General features: G+C 38.7%; 1 protein-coding gene across 3 annotated transcripts in view; it reads left to right on the forward strand.

Moving 5' to 3' along the window:
- Positions 1-8,652: 8,652 nt before the first annotated feature.
- LOC143035160 (divergent protein kinase domain 2A-like) overlaps positions 8,653-18,935 on the forward strand; it is a 37,789-nt gene continuing 27,506 nt past the window's right edge. For 2 of the 3 annotated variants that reach the window (XM_076201796.1, XM_076201798.1), the window contains exons 1-3: positions 8,726-8,776; positions 15,986-16,421; positions 17,683-17,835. In XM_076201796.1, coding sequence (XP_076057911.1) covers positions 16,167-16,421; positions 17,683-17,835 — 408 coding nt within the window. In that variant the 5' untranslated portion in view covers positions 8,726-8,776; positions 15,986-16,166. Of the gene's footprint in view, positions 8,777-15,985; positions 16,422-17,682; positions 17,836-18,935 lie in introns of all 3 variants that reach the window. The other variant, XM_076201797.1, reaches the window with a different exon arrangement.

Consider the following 18,935-nt stretch of genomic DNA (forward strand, 5'->3'; position numbering starts at 1 on the left):
AACTAGCAACAAGTGAACAATACAAAAAGATATGGATAAAAAGAGAAATGAATAAAGAGGAAAGAGAGGAAGAAAAGCAGAAAAGACTGGAAGCTAAGGCAAAAAACGAGAACAGAACGGAGTCAGAGAAAGAGAGATTCTATTGGAGAGTAGTGAACATGAAACTAAGGAAGTTCGACATACAAAAGAAAAACATAAGGGAAACAGAGAACACAATGGAAGTGGCAGAAAACTAAGAGTGTCTTACACAAATATAGATGGATTAATAACAGGATTGAATGAGCTGAATGATTATTTGAAGGAAAAAGAACCGGACATAATGGGAATTGTAGAAACAAAATTAAAAGGCCCACTACCACCCAACAGTGTAGGACATGATGCATACAATTATTGGATTAGAAACAGAGAGAAAAAGCAAGGGGGTGGAGTTATGTTCCTGACTAAGAAGGATATAAACGTGAAAGGTGTCATATATGGAAAGAATACAGTAGAGATGATTATGATAGAAGTGGAAGACAGAGATAAGAAGAGCAGAAAATTCGTGATAAATTATGTGCCTCCAAAAACAGCCTCATGGGAGGAGAGTGAACATAAAAGTATGTTAGAGGACACAAAGATAACATTAAATAAAATAATGGAAGATGGAGGAAGAATAGTTATAATGGGCGACTTTAATTGCAAAGAAATCTGCTGGGAAGAAATGACAGTAAAGGGTGGAGACGACTCATGGGGAAACGCTCTACTTGAGATGATTATTGACCACACAATGACACAATGGATACAGGAGAACACTAGGTATAGAAATGAAGAAGAACCATCGAGACTAGACTTATTAATTACATCTGAACCTAGAATAGTGGACAAGATTGAATATAAAACACCAATAGGTAAAAGTGACCACATATTGATTGAACTGGAACTTAATGAAGAAAAATATATGAAAAGAAATGAACAATATAGAAAAGGAAGAATGATGTATGAAAAAACAAACTTTGATAAAATAAGAGAATTCTTTCAACAAGAAAACTGGGAAGAAATATACAAAGAAGAAACATCAGTGGAAGAGAAATGGAATATTTTGACAAAAATTTACAAAAAAGGAGTGGAAAAGTATGTCCCAAGACAAAAACAAGAAAAAGAATATGTAAAATGCTGGTACAACAAAAGTTGTAGGGAGTTAAAAGACAAAAGAGACAAAGCCTGGACCAGATGGAAAAAAGACAGAAAACCTGAAAAATGGAAAATATATACCAGTTATAGAAATGAATATGTACAAACGTGCAGAGAGGAAAAGAGAAAATATGAAAAAGACGTCATAGAAAAATGTAAAGATCAACCAAAACTATTCTACAGATTTGTAAACAATAAACTGAAAAACAAACAGGACTTGGAGAAATTAAGACAAGGGGGAGTTGAATACACTGAGGAAATGGAAATGGCGGAAATTATGAACAAACATTTTAAATCAGTGTTTACAAGGGAGAACATACAACCTGAAGAGATTGAATGGAAAGAGAAAGTCCCCCCTATAGAAAAAATAGAAGTATCAAAGAATGAAATATTGATACACTTGAGTAATCTTGATGTCAGAAAATCACATGGACCAGATGAAATAGCAAACTGGATTCTGAAAGAATGCAGGAATGAACTGGCAGACAAAATACATAGCATAATAAGCAGTTCCTTAAAAGAAGGAAAAGTTCCAGAAGATTGGAAAAAAGCAAATATAGTACCTATATATAAAGGAGGAAATAAAGAAGAACCTACCAACTATAGACCAGTCTCTCTAACAAGTACAATAGCAAAAATTTGTGAAAGAATTATCAAAAATAGATGGGTAAAATACTTGGAAAAAAACAACGTACTAAATCCAAGGCAATTTGGATTCAGACAAGGACGATCATGCGTCACCAATTTAATATGTTTCTATTCAAGGCTAATAGATATAATACAAGAAAGAGATGGATGGGCTGATTGTGCATTTCTAGACCTAAAAAAAGCTTTTGACAAAGTACCACATAAGAAGTTGCTTAAGAAACTAGAATCTGAAGGAGGAATACAAGGTAAATTACTAAATTGGATGGAAGACTTTTTGCAAGAAAGAAAAATGAGAGTAGTGATAAGAAACCAGCACTCAAAATGGAATGAAGTAATAAGCGGTGTCCCGCAGGGAACAGTCCTGGCCCCAATAATGTTTGCTATATATATTAATGATATGGATGAAGGAATTGAAAGCTATATGAGCTTCTTTGCAGACGATGCAAAACTACTGAAAAGAGTGAAAACTGAAGAAGATTGTGAATCACTACAGAGAGATCTAAATAAAGTACAGGAATGGAGTAGGAAGTGGGAGATGGAGTTCAATACAAAAAAGTGTAGTATAATGGAATTTGGAAAAAGCAAAAACAGAATAACAGGATCATATAATTTGGGAGAAGAAGGAATAAAAAAAGTAGAAAATGAGAAGGACCTGGGAGTCATTGTTATGAATAATATGTCACCTGAGAAACATATAAATAAGATTTTTGGAGAAACTTATAATTTAATAAGAACAATCAAAGTGGCATTTACATACCTGGATGAAGAAATGGTGAGGAAAATCCTAATAACCCTGATAAGACCAAGATTAGAATATGCAGCAACAATATGGTCACCAAGTACAAAAAAATGTATAAAAAAAACTTGAAAGAATACAAAGAGCAATTACAAAACTGGCACCAACACTCTCAAAACTATCATATGAAGAGAGACTACAAAAACTTGAACTACAGACACTAGAGCAAAGAAGAGAGAGAGGAGATTTGATAGCTATTTACAGAATCATGAAAGGCATAGAAATTACTGATAGAGAGAATCTGATAAAATGGGATGACAGAAATACAAGAGGACACGGAAAGAAAATAAAAAAAGACAGCTATAGAAGAGATCTGAAAAAGAACAGCTTTCCACACAGAGTAATAGACAGTTGGAACAAGTTAGATGAGAAAGTGGTGTGTGCAAAAACAATACATGAATTTAAAAATTGTTTAGATAAAATGAGAAATGAAGACGGGACCCCACGAGCATAGCTCCCCTTCCCGTAAAATACAACTAGGTAAATACAACTAGGTAAATACACACACGTCAGACTTCACCGGGGTTAGACGTGTCGGCTGTTGGCTGGCGCCTGTGTCTACCAAGGGTCAGTGTGTTGACCCTCTCCCCCCTGTAGTTATTTTTAAGATCAGTGTGTGATGTTGTTCAAGTGTTGCTTCAAGTTAACAGCTATTTTTGTTTATATTGACGCTCTTCACTGAGTGGTGATTATAGTGTACTACCTACTAGTTAAGATGGATACTTCCACCCGTCTACACCACAGTGCAGACAAACGGTTTCAATTAAGGGTCAGGGTGTGGTCACCCTCCTTCACCTGTGATTAGATACCTCAAAGAACTTAGCCTATTTCGTAACCGTGGACGTAGAGCGGGACGCAACCATCATAGAAACATTAAGATACGAGGAGAGTGAGAACAGTGATCACGCCGAAGCCTGTCATGGAACGCAGGATCATTGAGGTCCCAAAGCTATGGTATGATTTACCTTCCATTTTCTTTTTTTTTCTTTTTTTCAACGTTACCTCTCTGGGTAACAAAGTTGATGAACTCACTGCTACTGCTTTGTCACTTCATGTGGATGTAGTTGCAGTTACAGAAGCATGGCAAATAGTGCCCGAAATTTACCAAATTACGTACTCCATCACAACCTAAGAAGTGGGAGGCGTGGAGGTGGAGTGGGCGTGTACTCTCTGAAAGTTTTAAATGCCTCTGAGTTATCCGTCGATATCCCTGAGGGCCTAGAAACCATATGGTTGCGGTTAACCCCCCTCACACCCTCGCCACAGAGCCTCCATCATTCTGTGTGTAGTGTACCACCCCCCACGAGCTCCATCGGCCGACGCTTTGGTGGAACACATTATTAGTACGGCAGACAGTCTCAGGGCCAAATACTCCGGTGCTAGGATGGTCCTATGTGGGGATTTCAATGAGTTAGACTCCAGTGATATTCAAGAACATATACATATATCACAACACATCAACATCCCCACACTTGGCGCCAACACGCTTGACCTCATTCTTAGTGACATGAGTGAACTGTACCTCTTCCCGCAACCCCTCCCACCAGTTGGTCGGTCCGCCCATTCATCCATCCTGTGGTTACCCACCGGGACGACTTCGTTGACAGTTAGCACCTCCACCCACCTTCACAGGCCCATGACCGACTCACACTTGCGTGAATTTGGACAATGGATTACTCAGCATCCATGGACAGAGGTGCTCGCAGTGGAGGGAGTTCAGGAGAAGTGGGACAACTTTATCAATATGATTACGCTTTCCTTGGACGCAAATGCGGACACACTCAGTCGATGCCCCATGGATCACTCCAAGGATTAAGAGACTGATTCAACACCGTGCTAAAGCTTTTTACACTGCCATAAACCTTTTAGACAACTCCGGAACAAAGTCATGAAGGAAATAAAAAGAGCCAAGAAAATGTACTACCCCAACAAGATCAAGCACTTACAGCAGAATAGCAGTCTGTGGTTTAGCAGGGTCAAAAACTTGTGTGGTATGAGGCAGGCATCTGACATCCCCCTCCTGTCACAATTCCCACCAGCCCATGCGGTTGAACAATTAAATGACCATTTCGCTTCCATCTATCAAACGCTGCCCGGTATTGACTTCTCTCTCCTCCCTGCCTTCCTCCCCTCACCTTCTCCCTCCACAGTACATTTTTTTTTTCAAATTACTAAGAAGCTCGCTAGTATCAAATTAAAGCGGGTATCTACACCCGTAGAATTACTTAAACTTTATCTTAAATTTGCTCGCGAACTTGCCATCCCGATCTGTTCAATAATCAACGCCTCACTTATGCAGAGCAAATGTCCCACGGATTGGAGGACAGGCTTCATTACTCCCATCCCCAAATCTTTGTATCCCCAATCCTTTTGTGATCTCAAACCCATTACTATCACTCCCATTCCTAGTCTTATTTGTGAGGATTTTGGCTTCGAGTGGGCATACTCCAAAGTCAGCAAATTTATTGATGGCCAGCAGTTTGGTAACGTGGAAACATCCTCCACCACTCACTGTCTTATCAGCTTCCTTGACTTTATAAAAATCTCGAGCAGCGCAAGACTTCACTTGCAGTGATGTTCATTGACTTCAAGAAAGCTTTGTAGATCCCACCACTATCATCACCAAAGCCATCCACCTTGGCCTTCCTACCTCCTTGGTGGCTTGGCTGTCTGACTTCCTGACGGACCGTTGTCAAGCTGTCAGATATCAGGGACACGTCTCTGCAGTCCAGCATCTCTCCTGTGGGGTACCACAGGGAACAAGAATGGGGCCACTGTGTTTCCTGATACTCATCAACGATGCCCTGGGAGACACACCGCACAGGTGGAAATATGTTGATGACTGCACGGTGGGGATCCCTGTGTCCAACACTGACCTGAACTACGACCCACTGCAGGACACGCTGGACAAGCTACACACATGGACAGTGCACAACAAAGTCTCCATCAACCAAAAGAAAACTGTGGTAATGCACTTCCACACCTCCAATGACGCCCCCCCCCCTGCTGACAATTGACAGTCAACCCCCCTACAAGCGGTCCAGTTAACTAAACTGCTGGGGATAACCATCGACAACAAGTTGACCTGGAAGGAGAACAACGCCAACACCGTCAGGGCAGCCTCCTACAAGCTGTATATGCTGCGTCGACTGAGTTCATTAGGGGCATAGGCTTAAGATTTCAAGACCATCTACACTTCCTTCATTTTACCCAAGCTGATGTACGCATCACCCTCCTGGGGCTCCTCACTCACTATGACGCAGCAGCGACAGCTGGAGAAAGTGCAGAAAAGAGCCTGTCGCACAATCCTTGGCAAAGAATACACCACCTACCAGCACGCTCTCACCACACTAGGACTACCCACCCTTGCTGACCGCTATCTTCAGAGTCTGAGGTCGTTTGCGGTCACCCTAGTTAAACATCCTCGGCACCGGAACCTGCTACCTCCTCAGGTACCACGACCACGGCTGCAGGTGCGGCACCATAATACCATCAAGCCGATCAGAGCACGTACCGACCGGTATAAGAAGAGCCCCATACCGACATTTGTGGACTTAATCAACAACAAGAATTAACATTGTTGTACTACACACCTATTACTCAGCTTACTGTTTTTTTTATGCTAGTAACATCTTTTCACTGTCATGGTTTTATATTGTAATAATCTTGTAGGATGTATATTTTCAGCAGAAATGCTGCTATACCCAATAAACCGTTGATTATTATTATTATTATTATTATTATTATTATTATTATTATTATTACTATTATTATTATTATTACACACACACACGCATCCCAACGCTCTGTTCTGGCTCCCTTAATGTTTGCCATATACATAAATGATATGGACGAAGGAGTGAAATGTTACATGAACTTCTTTGCCGACGATGCTAAATTGCTAAGGAGAGTGACAGCAGAAGATAACAGATTGTTACAAGAGGATTTACATAGAGTATGGGAGTGGAGTCAGAAACACGAAATGAATTTCAACATCAAGAAATGTAGTATTATGGAGTTCGGTAAAGGCAAAAATAGAGTCTCAGGAAATTTATGATTGGAGATAAAGAATTCAAAAAAGTGAAATCAGAGAGAGACCTGGGAGTGATCGTCTCAAGCGACTTGACTCCTGACAAAGATGTAAACAAGATATTTGGAGAGACTTACAATCTATGAAAGTGGCCTTCGACTACATGGATGAAGAGATGGTTAAGAAACTAATTGTTGCATTAATAAGACCGAAACTAGAATATGCTGCATCATTGTGGGCACCTAGCACAAAGAAAAACATAAAAAAATTAGAAAGAATCCAGAGAGCGGCGACCAAGATGGCACCTACACTATCAAATTTCACATATGAACAAAGATTGGAGAAATTACAATTAATAACACTAGAACAGAGAAGGGAGAGAGGTGATTTGTTAATCATCTTTAGAATTATGAAAGGAATGGAAGTTCTTGATAGGGATGACCTATTAAAATGGGACTGAAGAGAAACAAGAGGACACGCAAAGAAACTAAAGAAAGAGAGCTATAGAAGAGACCTGATAAAGAACAGCTTCCCACACAGAGTGATTGACGTCTGGAACAAACTGAACAGTGAAACAGTTAATGCCAGAAATATACACGAATTCAAAAGCAAACTAGATGTAGAGAGATACAAAAAGGGGTCATAACGAGCATAGCTCCAGGCCCGTAAAATACAACTAGGTAATTACAAATAGGTAAATACACACCCACAGAATGTGTTTATATCGTCGTGGCGCTGTGGTTAGAGTTCTCGCCTGCCAGAACGGTAATCCTGGTTCGACTCCCGCTCGGAGTTGGAACATTTTCTGTATCGTTTCGCTGCGACGTGATACTCCAACTCTCGTGGGCAGGGAGTTGTGTGTGTGTGTGCGTGTAAGGTCACAGCATTACCCATAAATCGGTCTTACGAGCTCTGAGGTATCTCCCAGGAGGTTATCAACTGTCGATCACGAGTCCACCACGTGATCCGACACCATGGTGAATCACACACACATATAGATTAGACCAAAACTGGAATACGCAGCGACACTGGACACTCAGTACTAAAAAGACTTCAAGGATATTAGGAACAATACAGAGAGCAACGACAACGTTGGCATCAGCTCTTTCCAAATTAACATACGGACAAAGATTATCCAAATTGGAACTACCAACACTGGAGCAGAGTAGAGAAAGATGTGATCTACTGACTATTTTTAGAATCATGAAAGGGATGGAAATCCTTGATAGGAATGATTTGACTAAAAAATGACCATGGAAAAACAAGAGGTCATGAAAAGAAACTCAAAAAGGCTAACTATAGAAGTGATCGGAAAAAAGAATAGCTTCCCACACAGTGTTGGATATCTGGAATAACTTAGATAAAGAAACAGTGTGTGCAAATACTATTCAAGATTTTAAGAAAGAAAAAATGATGCTGACAGATACGAAGACGGTTCACACGAGCATAGCTCCCTTCCCGTGTAATACAACTAGGTAAAAATAGGTAAATACACACACACATTATAAATAAACATATATATATATATATTCTCTTCGTTATTTGTGCAACCCATTTTGAGAGGAGGCAGGGATTGCCACATAATGAAACGGTGGTGGAAATCCAGCTTTGCCTGTTGAGTCCTGCTGTAAAGTTGCTCTGCCATATTAAATTGTTTTCGACATGGTCTAGGGTGTTCCTTTATCCAGTAGGTTCTAAAAAGAGAGGAGAGGTTAAATTTATTTTAATGTGTCTGAAATGTATGTATAGCTGTGGTTTTTTCAAGTGTGTTGACAATTAGTTATTCAAGCTCACATATATTATTTTGTACTTTCTCGCAGTACGTTAACATTACAAAAATACGAAACGTTATTGCATTCAACAACGGATGATCTATTTGCACGGGTATTTTGATCACGAATGAATCTGAATTATATACACCTTCGAAAAGAATGATTTGTTTCTTAGTTTCTTATTGTCTTGAACTGGGTCTATATTAAAACAACTAACAGGAACTAATTATTATAGGAAGTAAAACAATGTTATAAACACCCCTATATAGTATCCATTTTCTCTGGTAACCTACGACCGCCATATGCCAATGTAAACAAAGGTAAGGAAGCCAAGCCCATCAGTATTAGAGGTCATATAGGGTAAGTTATTTATGTTTGCCTAGATGAGTGTCACGTTTTTAGCACACTACAAGGTAACATGGACCTGTGCCAACAATTTCCTATAAGAAAAGGAGACAGACATACATCAGAAGACCATGAACTGAGGCATGATGCCAATGTGATATCCATGTACCATGTACTCGATGAGTATCACCCATCGTACCATTGGTGACATCCACTAGACAAATGATTAGTAATTCATCAAAATACTGATTTTCATTCAATTACTGCTTTACGACATTTAGAGGAATGACTAGTTACGGTGTTATTGTTGTTGCTAGGATCTGCAGAAAGTTTCATAATTATTCAGGCTGAAGAACTAAATGAGAATGGAATTATTTTAAGATGATAGTTGTTATTGTACTTACGAAGAGATTCAAGTTCATGGTCAGAGTAAACGGTGAACTGCAGTATTCTATGTAGATATATACATTATGGTTGTGTGGTTCTGGAACTTTGCCAACAATTTTATGCATTACAGAGTGGAACTAAGTTTCACTACAGGTATTTATTTTCAGCTGTAGAAGAATATATATATATATATATATATATATATAATATATATATATATATACACATATGTACATATATATATGTATATATATATATATATATGTATATATATATATATATATATGTATATATATATATATATATATGCATACATATATATATATGTATATATATATATATATATATTGTAGCTATGTGAGACATGCACATTTCAGTGATTATTATATTTATACAGCATCAGGGATGTTAATAGTTGTTGTAGTGATAGAAATTTGCATTCATATTAATTCATTTTAATATTTAGTTTTGCATCCTTTTACATCATCACCAGATATTAATTATAGTTGATTATAACTGATGGAATATAACTTAGGAGACCAGGAATTAACATTGAGTTTATAAAAGTTAAATATGTTGAGGAATGTTTAGGCTCATAGTAGTTTGAAATATTATGAGATAATGATTCAATTTATATTTCATAAAGATTCACGTAGCTAATAATATACTCATGAGAAATGTTTTGCAAGAATTATGGCGTAGAATTCTGGTATCTGTAGAATAAACCCATTTATTCCCTTCACCATTGAAAGGATCAAATGCAGCTGAATAAAAGTCTGACAATAACCAAAGTAAAAAGGATAAATGCACCTTGATTCTGGAAGGGCTTAACCATTTTGTTACTGAGGGGATCATATATAGGTAAGTGAAATTGCAGTGTAGTAAAGGATTATATGGCTTGTTACAAATTGGGTTAATACAGGGGCTTAATGTGGCTAAAAGGTGTACTATGCGTTGGAGTTGGAAGCTTAGTGACTTGCACAAGCTGAATTAAATAGCATTTTAGTAGCTAAAATATTCAAGGTAATGTAAATTTGCCTTCTGCTATGTTTTGGTGTATTAAGATCAATTTCAGCTTGGCAGGAAGGATGTTTATGATTATATGTTAATTTATTTATTCTTTTTGGAACTAGATAACTTAGTTGTAACCAGCATAATTAGGATCAAGATCCACCTATGAGTGGAATTAAATTGTGACACAAAATCATGAATTAGTTATACTACCAAGGTTGATGTGGCTAAGTATAGAAACATTCTATACTTAAAGACCTATTATTGTAATAAGTGCCTTTAAATTTTACATTGAATGGAACTGTTAATGTTATGACATCTTCAGATTTTCATGGATAATAATAGTTAAGAAAATTGTTAAGAAATTTTAGTAGATTATTGTGATAGATTAATAGCAGGTGGTGGTCCTGCAAGATGGACATCTAGGGAAAATCATATTCCAATTACCCATCTTCAAAATTTATCAACATAGAATGCAGGGTGATTGAATGGAAATCTTGAAAATTTTCCATGGCTTGAATATATGAACATAGATGATTATTTTATTGTGGACCATAGTAGTATTGCATGAAATAATAGTTACAAATTAGTCTATAAGAGATCAAACACTAGTGAATCAAAAAACTTTTTCTATAACCACATTGTAAATGTTTGGAACAAAATACATATGTTATAAGTTCACATTAAAAAAAAGATGCCTAGAAACATGGAATCCAACCCCAATCTAACTTATTTTTCAGGATTGTGAGCTTATACACTTAAATTAAATCAGTGTTTCTTAACTGTTTCTGCTGTTTACACCTTTCAATTTGCAAGTAGCCTTGTAAGGACCAACAGGTCTGTTCCTGTTTGTGTCAGTTGTATCCTCACCATCTCCTGGACATGCATGACACTCAGTCTCCAATTGGACCTAAGATTGCTCAGTCACTGTCTTTCCTCCACCTTTTCGCACAAGAACAGCAGGCAAGTCCTTCCCTCCTCCCATTACTACAAGCTGGCGACTGAGAAACAGTCCCACACTAATACAACACAGACAACAAACCAGTGTTTGCTTCCTGAAAGGTCCGTTCTGTTCTAGTACCACACAAACTCATTTCTCATTTCTTTATTTTTTGCATTGAAGGATTTTTTTTTTTTCTATGGAATAATTATGTTAGTTTATTTTAAGTTGGAGCTATTGAACAATGGGAGTTTCATGTTACATACCCATGTTTGCATGATTCTTGAGTTTTACTGATAGGTCTTTGATGAGTCCTGAAGAGTGGGTATGTTGGTTCATTTGAGGGCTGTCTAGTTAATTCTTGGAGCAGAGGTTCTCAGCCTTGTTCCTGTTCCACACCCTGAGAGTGATTAGACCATTGACCCATACCCCCATTAACCTGACAGAATATAGTATGGTAATATATTAAGAATAATTAAATATTCAGGGGTACTGCAATGGATGTCAAGTGGTTCAAATTTTAATGACTTTATTTGTCAGTTAAGCATTAACATCAAAACAATGTACAGTGATACTACACATGCAGGAGTAAAACTGTAGTTACTTTATTACCAACCAGTATTAAACTTTAGGGTGAAGGATGTGCCTGTTCTGTGCAAACAAGATTCTCAATTCTAGGAACAATATTAGAGAGGCATACATGAAGGTTATGCTCCTCATTAAACCATATGTGATGTTTAGTTTTCATGTTCAACAGCAATGAAAATCCTTGCTCACCAGGAAATTTTTAGTTAGTCATCCAAGTACCCTTGTCAACCGTCCCGTGAACCCCAAGATGAGAACCCCTGTCCTAGAAGGAGCAAAATTTCTTTATTTATTTATTTATTCATCTTTATGTTTCTATTATTATTATTATATATGTTTGATTTGTTTATTTTTCTTTTTACCAAGTGAAATCATCAGACAATAGATAACCTCAAAATCAAAATTGCAGTACAACACGGTAGTGCATGAATTTTTATTTATTTATTTTTTTCACTCTTGGGGAATAGGTATGTGCCTCTGATTTAACTACCTCCCTTATAGAGGGGAAAAAGCTCTTGGTATATAAATAGATTTAATCTTATTGGCATAAGCTGCTCACAGCTAGATAAGATGATATGGTATTAGCCTGAATAAAGTTGTAAAGGTTGTATTCTTTAATGATAATGAGACATGTGAGACTACATACTACGTTGGCCATGGACTTTTAAGTTCAGAGGAATCACAATTGCTATTTGTCATGGTGTGTGATTTTGGATATCACATTTTCAAAGCACATGACAGTAAGAGGGTAGATGTACTACTCACTAATAGCTAGGTAATCATCAGAATGAAGGCAAGATGTTTGGGGTGTTTTTTTTTTATGGCAACTTTATTATATTATTATTTATTGCGAAACCAGTTTATTTTTTATGGTTATGAAACTAAAAATTACTTCAGATGACATATAATTAGCTCCATGTTTCTTAGATGATGTTATGCTTAAACAGCTATGCCAGCTGTGTAGTTAATGAATGGAATAAACTTCCTTCAGAGGCATTGCAATGTAGTTCAGTTTGAAGGTAAAGAATCATTTAGATAAACATCTAAATAAGATGCTGTAATGACTATCATTTATTTTATATTATTTGTTTGTTTGTTTTGTTATCATTTGTCTGTTTGTTTATTATTTGCTTGATTCTCATTATTAGTTATATGTCAATTTATTATTATTTACTATTTACCTGTTTTAAGCAGCACATTCCATAAAGCATCGACATCGCCAACAGGGACATTATCCTCGACCAACTTGTTGACTTTGGCATCAAAGGAAATTTACTGAGGTGGATAAGAGGATACCTGCGGAACAGGAACTCACGTGTATTGTTTAAGGGAGCGTACAGCCATACCAGAGAGTTTGAAATCGGTACTCCACAAGGAGGAGTACTCAGTCCATTTTTATTTAACATCCTTATGCATCGCTTTCTCTCTCTGCTTCCTGACATTGACGGTACAACAATCACTTGCTATGCAGACGACATATGCATTCATTCAAGATCACCACAAGACATGCAACGTTTCCTTCAATCATTTCATTTGTCATCCTCCTCATGCGGGCTGGTCATCTCACCAGAAAAGAGCAGAATTTTATCTTTTCGCCCAGCAAGAACTTTGCCAGAATTCACTATTGGCAACACCATCGTGCCATTGTGCTCACAGTACCTTTACCTGGGGGCACCAGTTCGTATCACACCTTCCATCCCAGCAAGACAACGCGTACATCCAATTGTCCAAGACCTGCTAACCCGGCTACAGAGACGACTGACTCCTCTTAGGTGGTTAACCAACAATATTGCTGGAGTGTCCATCCCTGTCGCCAGAACTATATACATCACGTTCATTCGATCAGTGGTTGATTACCTCTCTCCCGCACTTAGTCAGCTTTCCAAAACTACTTTGCAACCACTTGAAAAATTCCAAAAACAGGCAGTGAGGCTCATCTTAGGCTGCCCTACCTCAACTAGGATCGTTAATATGTAGCAAGAACTTTGTCTACCACCAATTGTAGAGAGAATATATTCAAATGTTACCTACTTCACTATCAAGTGCCTGCACTACCCCCACTTATCTCCCCACTTTTGTCACACAATCCAGACCTCGATTGATTTGACAGAGCCTTGACCCCAGCTTCGTCCCGGTGGCTGCTCACTGGTCCTTAACATCAGTTCAAACATTCGGAGGCTTAACATAAACATTTTAACAGAGAACGAGGACCCTGGCCTCCCACCTTGGCAGACACCCATGCCAACAGTCACCTATACTCCAACTACCAAGTCCGACCTACCACAGCTCCAGAAACAACTAGCCTTAGAAACTATCGCCGGTCTGTCATCTTCTCTAAATGCGGCCCATCATCTCTTCACTGACGGTTCTTTGCAGGAGGACGGTAGTGCTGGATGTGCTGTGTATTCCCCCAGCATAGAGCCACCACTAGGGGGCTGGGCAGGCCGTCGACTCCCTAATTCGTCAAGCTCCACGTATTGTGAGTTGCATGGGCTCCTGGACGATGTTACTTTGCTGACACGGACTGGAGAAAACGGCTTGATCATCTGCGACTCTCAGTCAGCCCTCCGCGCGCTCTCATCTACCAAGCCTGAACACCAACAAGTGGTAACACAAATAATGCGACAACTGGCCACAACTCACGAAAACTCACAGATGGTACACTTCCTGTGGATTCCATCCCATATTGAACTCCTAGGCAATGACACCGCTGATCGGCTAGCAAGGACAGCTTGTAGTATGGATCCACCAGCTGCCACTTCTACTACTGCCTTCCTACCTTCTTACAAGCGAATGGTAAGACAAGCTGCCTGCTCCCCTACTCGCCACCGTAGCAATGCTGAGAGGGCTACAAGTGTATCCATCCAACACTACGAGAATTTTCTTCCTCTTCCCTATAAGTATAGACGTAATGGACTTATTGTGAGAAGACACAATGTTGTGAGTGCCCGACTCAGGCTCGGCTACAGACCAGTATGGCAAGTGGGTCAGACCGAAGGTGTACCGTGGTACTCTTTGTGCAGGCTGTGTGACACCCCTAATGCCAACAGTCTAGAGCACTACTGCATTGATTGTCCCACGATAGCCCCTTTAATACCTCATCGACAATCAGCTCTTGATGTCTGTAAATATTTGCTTGAAGGTGATAGATTAGAATTAATCGTATTGCAACACCCTCAGTTTGGTGGGTGTTAAACTGTACATAAATAAATCAGTCAGTGATGATTCGGAAATGTTTTAAATATCACTAATAATCTGTATATAGTTATCTTTGGTACTAGGTTTGTTGTTCCCTGGACATAATAACAAGGAATGTCTGTAGTATGGATCTACCAGCTGCTACTACTATTGCCCTATTACAAATGGATGGTACGATAAGTCACCTACTTCCCTACACGTCACCGTGGTAATGCTGAGAGGACTTCAAGTGTAACCATCCAACACCACAAGAACGTCCTTCGACTTCCACATGCATACAGACACAGTGAACATCTGGTGAGACGACACAATGTTATGCGTGCCCGACACAAACCCGGCTACCGCACGGTGTAGACTGGTGAGACCAGACAGGTGCTGAGGTACACATCGTGCAGGCTGTGCTACACCCTATATGCCAACAACTTTGATACCTCATCGACGATTACTTATTAATATATGTAGATATTTGCCAGAAGGTGATCACTGTATATGTTTTTTGTATCACCCGCACTAGTGGGTGATAAACTACAAATAATTCCTTCAGTTATGATTCGAGAGTGTCCTGTGTGTCACTAGTACTCTGTACATAGCTACACTTTTGTACTAGGTTTGACGCTCCTTGAGCGTAATAAATTGATTAAAACAAATATTTACCTGTTTGTTTATCATTTAACTACCTATGCATTTTTTTTTTGTATTTTATTTATTATTTACATTATTATAGTTTTTATTTATTCATTTATTCATTTATTTATCATTATTATGATTTTTTTCACATCCAACCTAGATATGGACCAAAAGGTCTCCTTTCGGCATGCTACGCCTTTGTAATCCTTTGTAAAACTTGATGTATGGAAGACAGATGGCAGTGGTGAGGTAAACACAGAAAACAGCCTAAGTTTAATTCATTGATGATTCTTCCTTACCAGTACTTCCTCAGAGTACTATGAAGAAGTAGTGGTAATGATAAAATGTCAGTGAATATAACTCCAACTGTTTTACTGAATTTCCTTATCCATTGGCAATAACTGGTTTCTTTTGGGCTGGAGGCTTTGTGTTAGATATTGATTGATTGATTGATATTGTGTTTGATTTTCTTTCAGGTTTTATTTTCAGCCATCAGGTATGGTGACGTAAAGGAGGAGACTTGCCCCTGAAGTTGAACAGAATGTAAATCCAGTAGAAAGAAGATATATCATCCAGCATACTTTTGTCACACCTGCTGAGCATTATTGACAGCGGATTAAATCATCACACATAAGAAGGGTCACACCATATTTCACCATGCATCTCCTGAAAATACACTACCAGAAGCTCTTTGGCTTTCTCACCTTTATAATGATCATCATTGTCATCATGCATGTGATGGACTCTGAAGAAGTGTCAAGACCAAAGTCAGCAGCTTCCACACACCGAGCAGCTAGTAATCATGAAAATGCTATTGTTATTGATGAACCCAATCTCGGGTCTCGTATCAGTCAAGACAAGAAATCATCTGGAGCCAGTGTCTATTTAGACTTTTTCTCCGATCTGTTAAAGGTAACAAAATGACTGGAATTTTATTGTCTTTGACTTTTTTTCACCCTTTTTTTTTACTCATATTTTCCACATGAGGGAATGGAGAAGGGTTAGGGGCAATTAAGTGAAGCAGCCTTGCTGTAGATGTACTGTGTCTTGCTATATATGCCTTTGACCCAGGCAGTGGGCTGGAGACAGGGATGAATCTTCACCCATGAGGAGTTAAGATGAGAAGGAAACAAAGTGGGTGAGTTTGCATGTCTTTGACTTGGCTACCTCCCTGCGGGAAGAAACCCTAGGTATATAGATAGATAGATAGACTCTTATCCTATGGTGTCATTAGCAGATTGTATTTTGCCTGAACATCAGAGGATTTTTACCTTGCTGAGGAACTGTTGATTTACTTTAGCGGTTGAGAGTGTCTCAGTCTATCATGTAGCCATGGCAAAGCTCTTTGCAATTCTATTCTGGACTTTGTCAAATAATTTTACTTATATCAAGAGACATCACCACATGGAAGGGGTTGAAGAGGATAGTGAAGTTTGTCTTGTGGTTTATTTTGTCTAAGATTAATGGAGGTGGGGTGGGCAATGGTACTTGCAAGTGATGCCCCTGCTAGATGCATGCTAGAAAGAATGTTTAATCTCTTGGCTGTTCTTTGAAACCTATCATCACCCTCACTTTCATCTGGAGTTGCAGTACCCAAAGGATACTAGGAAGGAAGTAGTCACCAATTGTCAGCTTTCCATATGTGAGAAAATGGAAGAATTATTTTTGAGAATGTTAAAGGAGATATCTTGGGCCCAATCTGGAAATGGTATCTGCCTCTTAGGGGTTGACAGGTTTTGAAAATGGGCAGTGAGCAGACGGTTCTTTCTGCTCTCTGTCTTGCAGGACTACCACAAGCAGGAACCTGTCATTGGAACTATAATGTTATACTGTACTTAATCATAAAAGTTAGACAAGACTCACAGTTACCCAGATTTGTAAACACAGGCAACAGTAAATTTCATCTTTGGGAGATCTCTAGGTCAGCTTGGGTTTCATTACTATTTGGGCCACAGGACTTGAGGATGAATCGATCAATCTATTATCCCCAGGTCTCTTGCATATGACCTGTGACCTCCAAGACTCAGAAAGTAGATTATTTTTGTATAAACGTGTTTGAAAATTGGAGGGCTTTATACATGACAGGTAGGTTTTATTATTTTGTATATTTACTATTACTATTGTAAATAGAGGAATTATTAAAAATTTGTTTATGCTATTCCTTTATTTGTAGGAGGAAAAATGTCCTCTCTGCTTTGGCCAAGAGCTATGTGAGGACATCAGTGCTGGTTTCCTTGTGCTCACATCGGATATTTCTGAAGCAACACAAGCAGGAAGTTCTTATTATCCCGCAGAGCTAGGAGTTGGACACAAGCTTCTCATCAAGGTAATGTACAAAGCAAAATTGCCCACCCAGTCTTATTGGTGCTCCATAAAATGGTAACTGTGTGAGTTTGCACATGGTGTTGCTGCTGCCAAAGGGGGGGGGGGGACACACACCCTCCTTCAGGAAACAAATCTCACATCTGTCCCCATTTAAGTTGGCATCAGGTCATGGGATTTTGGCCATAGATCTCCATTAAGGGACCTGTAGGTTGTTGTTATTGTTAACATTCCCTAGACTGTCTAGCTGAACAAGTCTGTCTCCCTGAGGAATGCCATGGCTGGGACAGGGTTTTACCACGAATCCCTTATAGAGTGTATATTATGTTGTTGGCATGCATGATTGTGTACAGTGCAGTCTTCTGTAATGTGTTGTAAAGTATGGGGTGAAGTGTTACATCCAGCTTCTTCTGGTAATTTAGAAGAGGTGGATGGTGGCTACAGCACAGCCTGGCCAGCTGGACTCTGGGGTTGGACCAGTGGCTATTGCCAGCTTTCATATAAAGAGGATTCAGAAGCTCTAGGTTAATTTACATGCCTTTTAATCATGGTAGTAAATTTGATTTTTTTTTCATAGATACGAGACTATTTTGTTTAGTTGAGGGGCAGACTTGCAACAGTGTTACCTAGATGAATTGACTCATGTATACAGTCTGCCCTCTCAGAAAGAAAAAATTATTGAACATTAACGAGAGTAAAATCTGTAAAAATCATCACTATTGTGAATAGATTAATTCAGTGTTTTGTGTAGTAGTGATGCCAAGAATTCTAAGATCCCTTTCAAACTCTGGCTCAAACCTTGACATAAGATCTGTCTAACAATTTCATTTGGATTTCTTCTACCTTTTCACAGCTGACAATTGGCAACTGTTCCTCTCCTCATAATATTTTCAACCAGGGATTTTAGGAATGCACCTGACTCCCAGCATTTGCTGCTTTCATTTTTGTGGGTTCGCACATTTGTGGATTTTTCATAGGGTAGGATGGTTCCACCTTTGGTAATGTGTTCAAAAGTTATTTAATTGATTTTCCAGTACACCTTTATTGTGCTTACTTTGTAATGTTTTGGCTCTATCTTTTGTCTCTTATAAATTCACTATGCAC

Source organism: Oratosquilla oratoria, chromosome 18, assembly GCF_046742065.1.
Source record: "Oratosquilla oratoria isolate Oo_2021 chromosome 18, ASM4674206v1, whole genome shotgun sequence".
Taxonomy (NCBI): Eukaryota; Metazoa; Arthropoda; class Malacostraca; order Stomatopoda; family Squillidae; genus Oratosquilla; species Oratosquilla oratoria.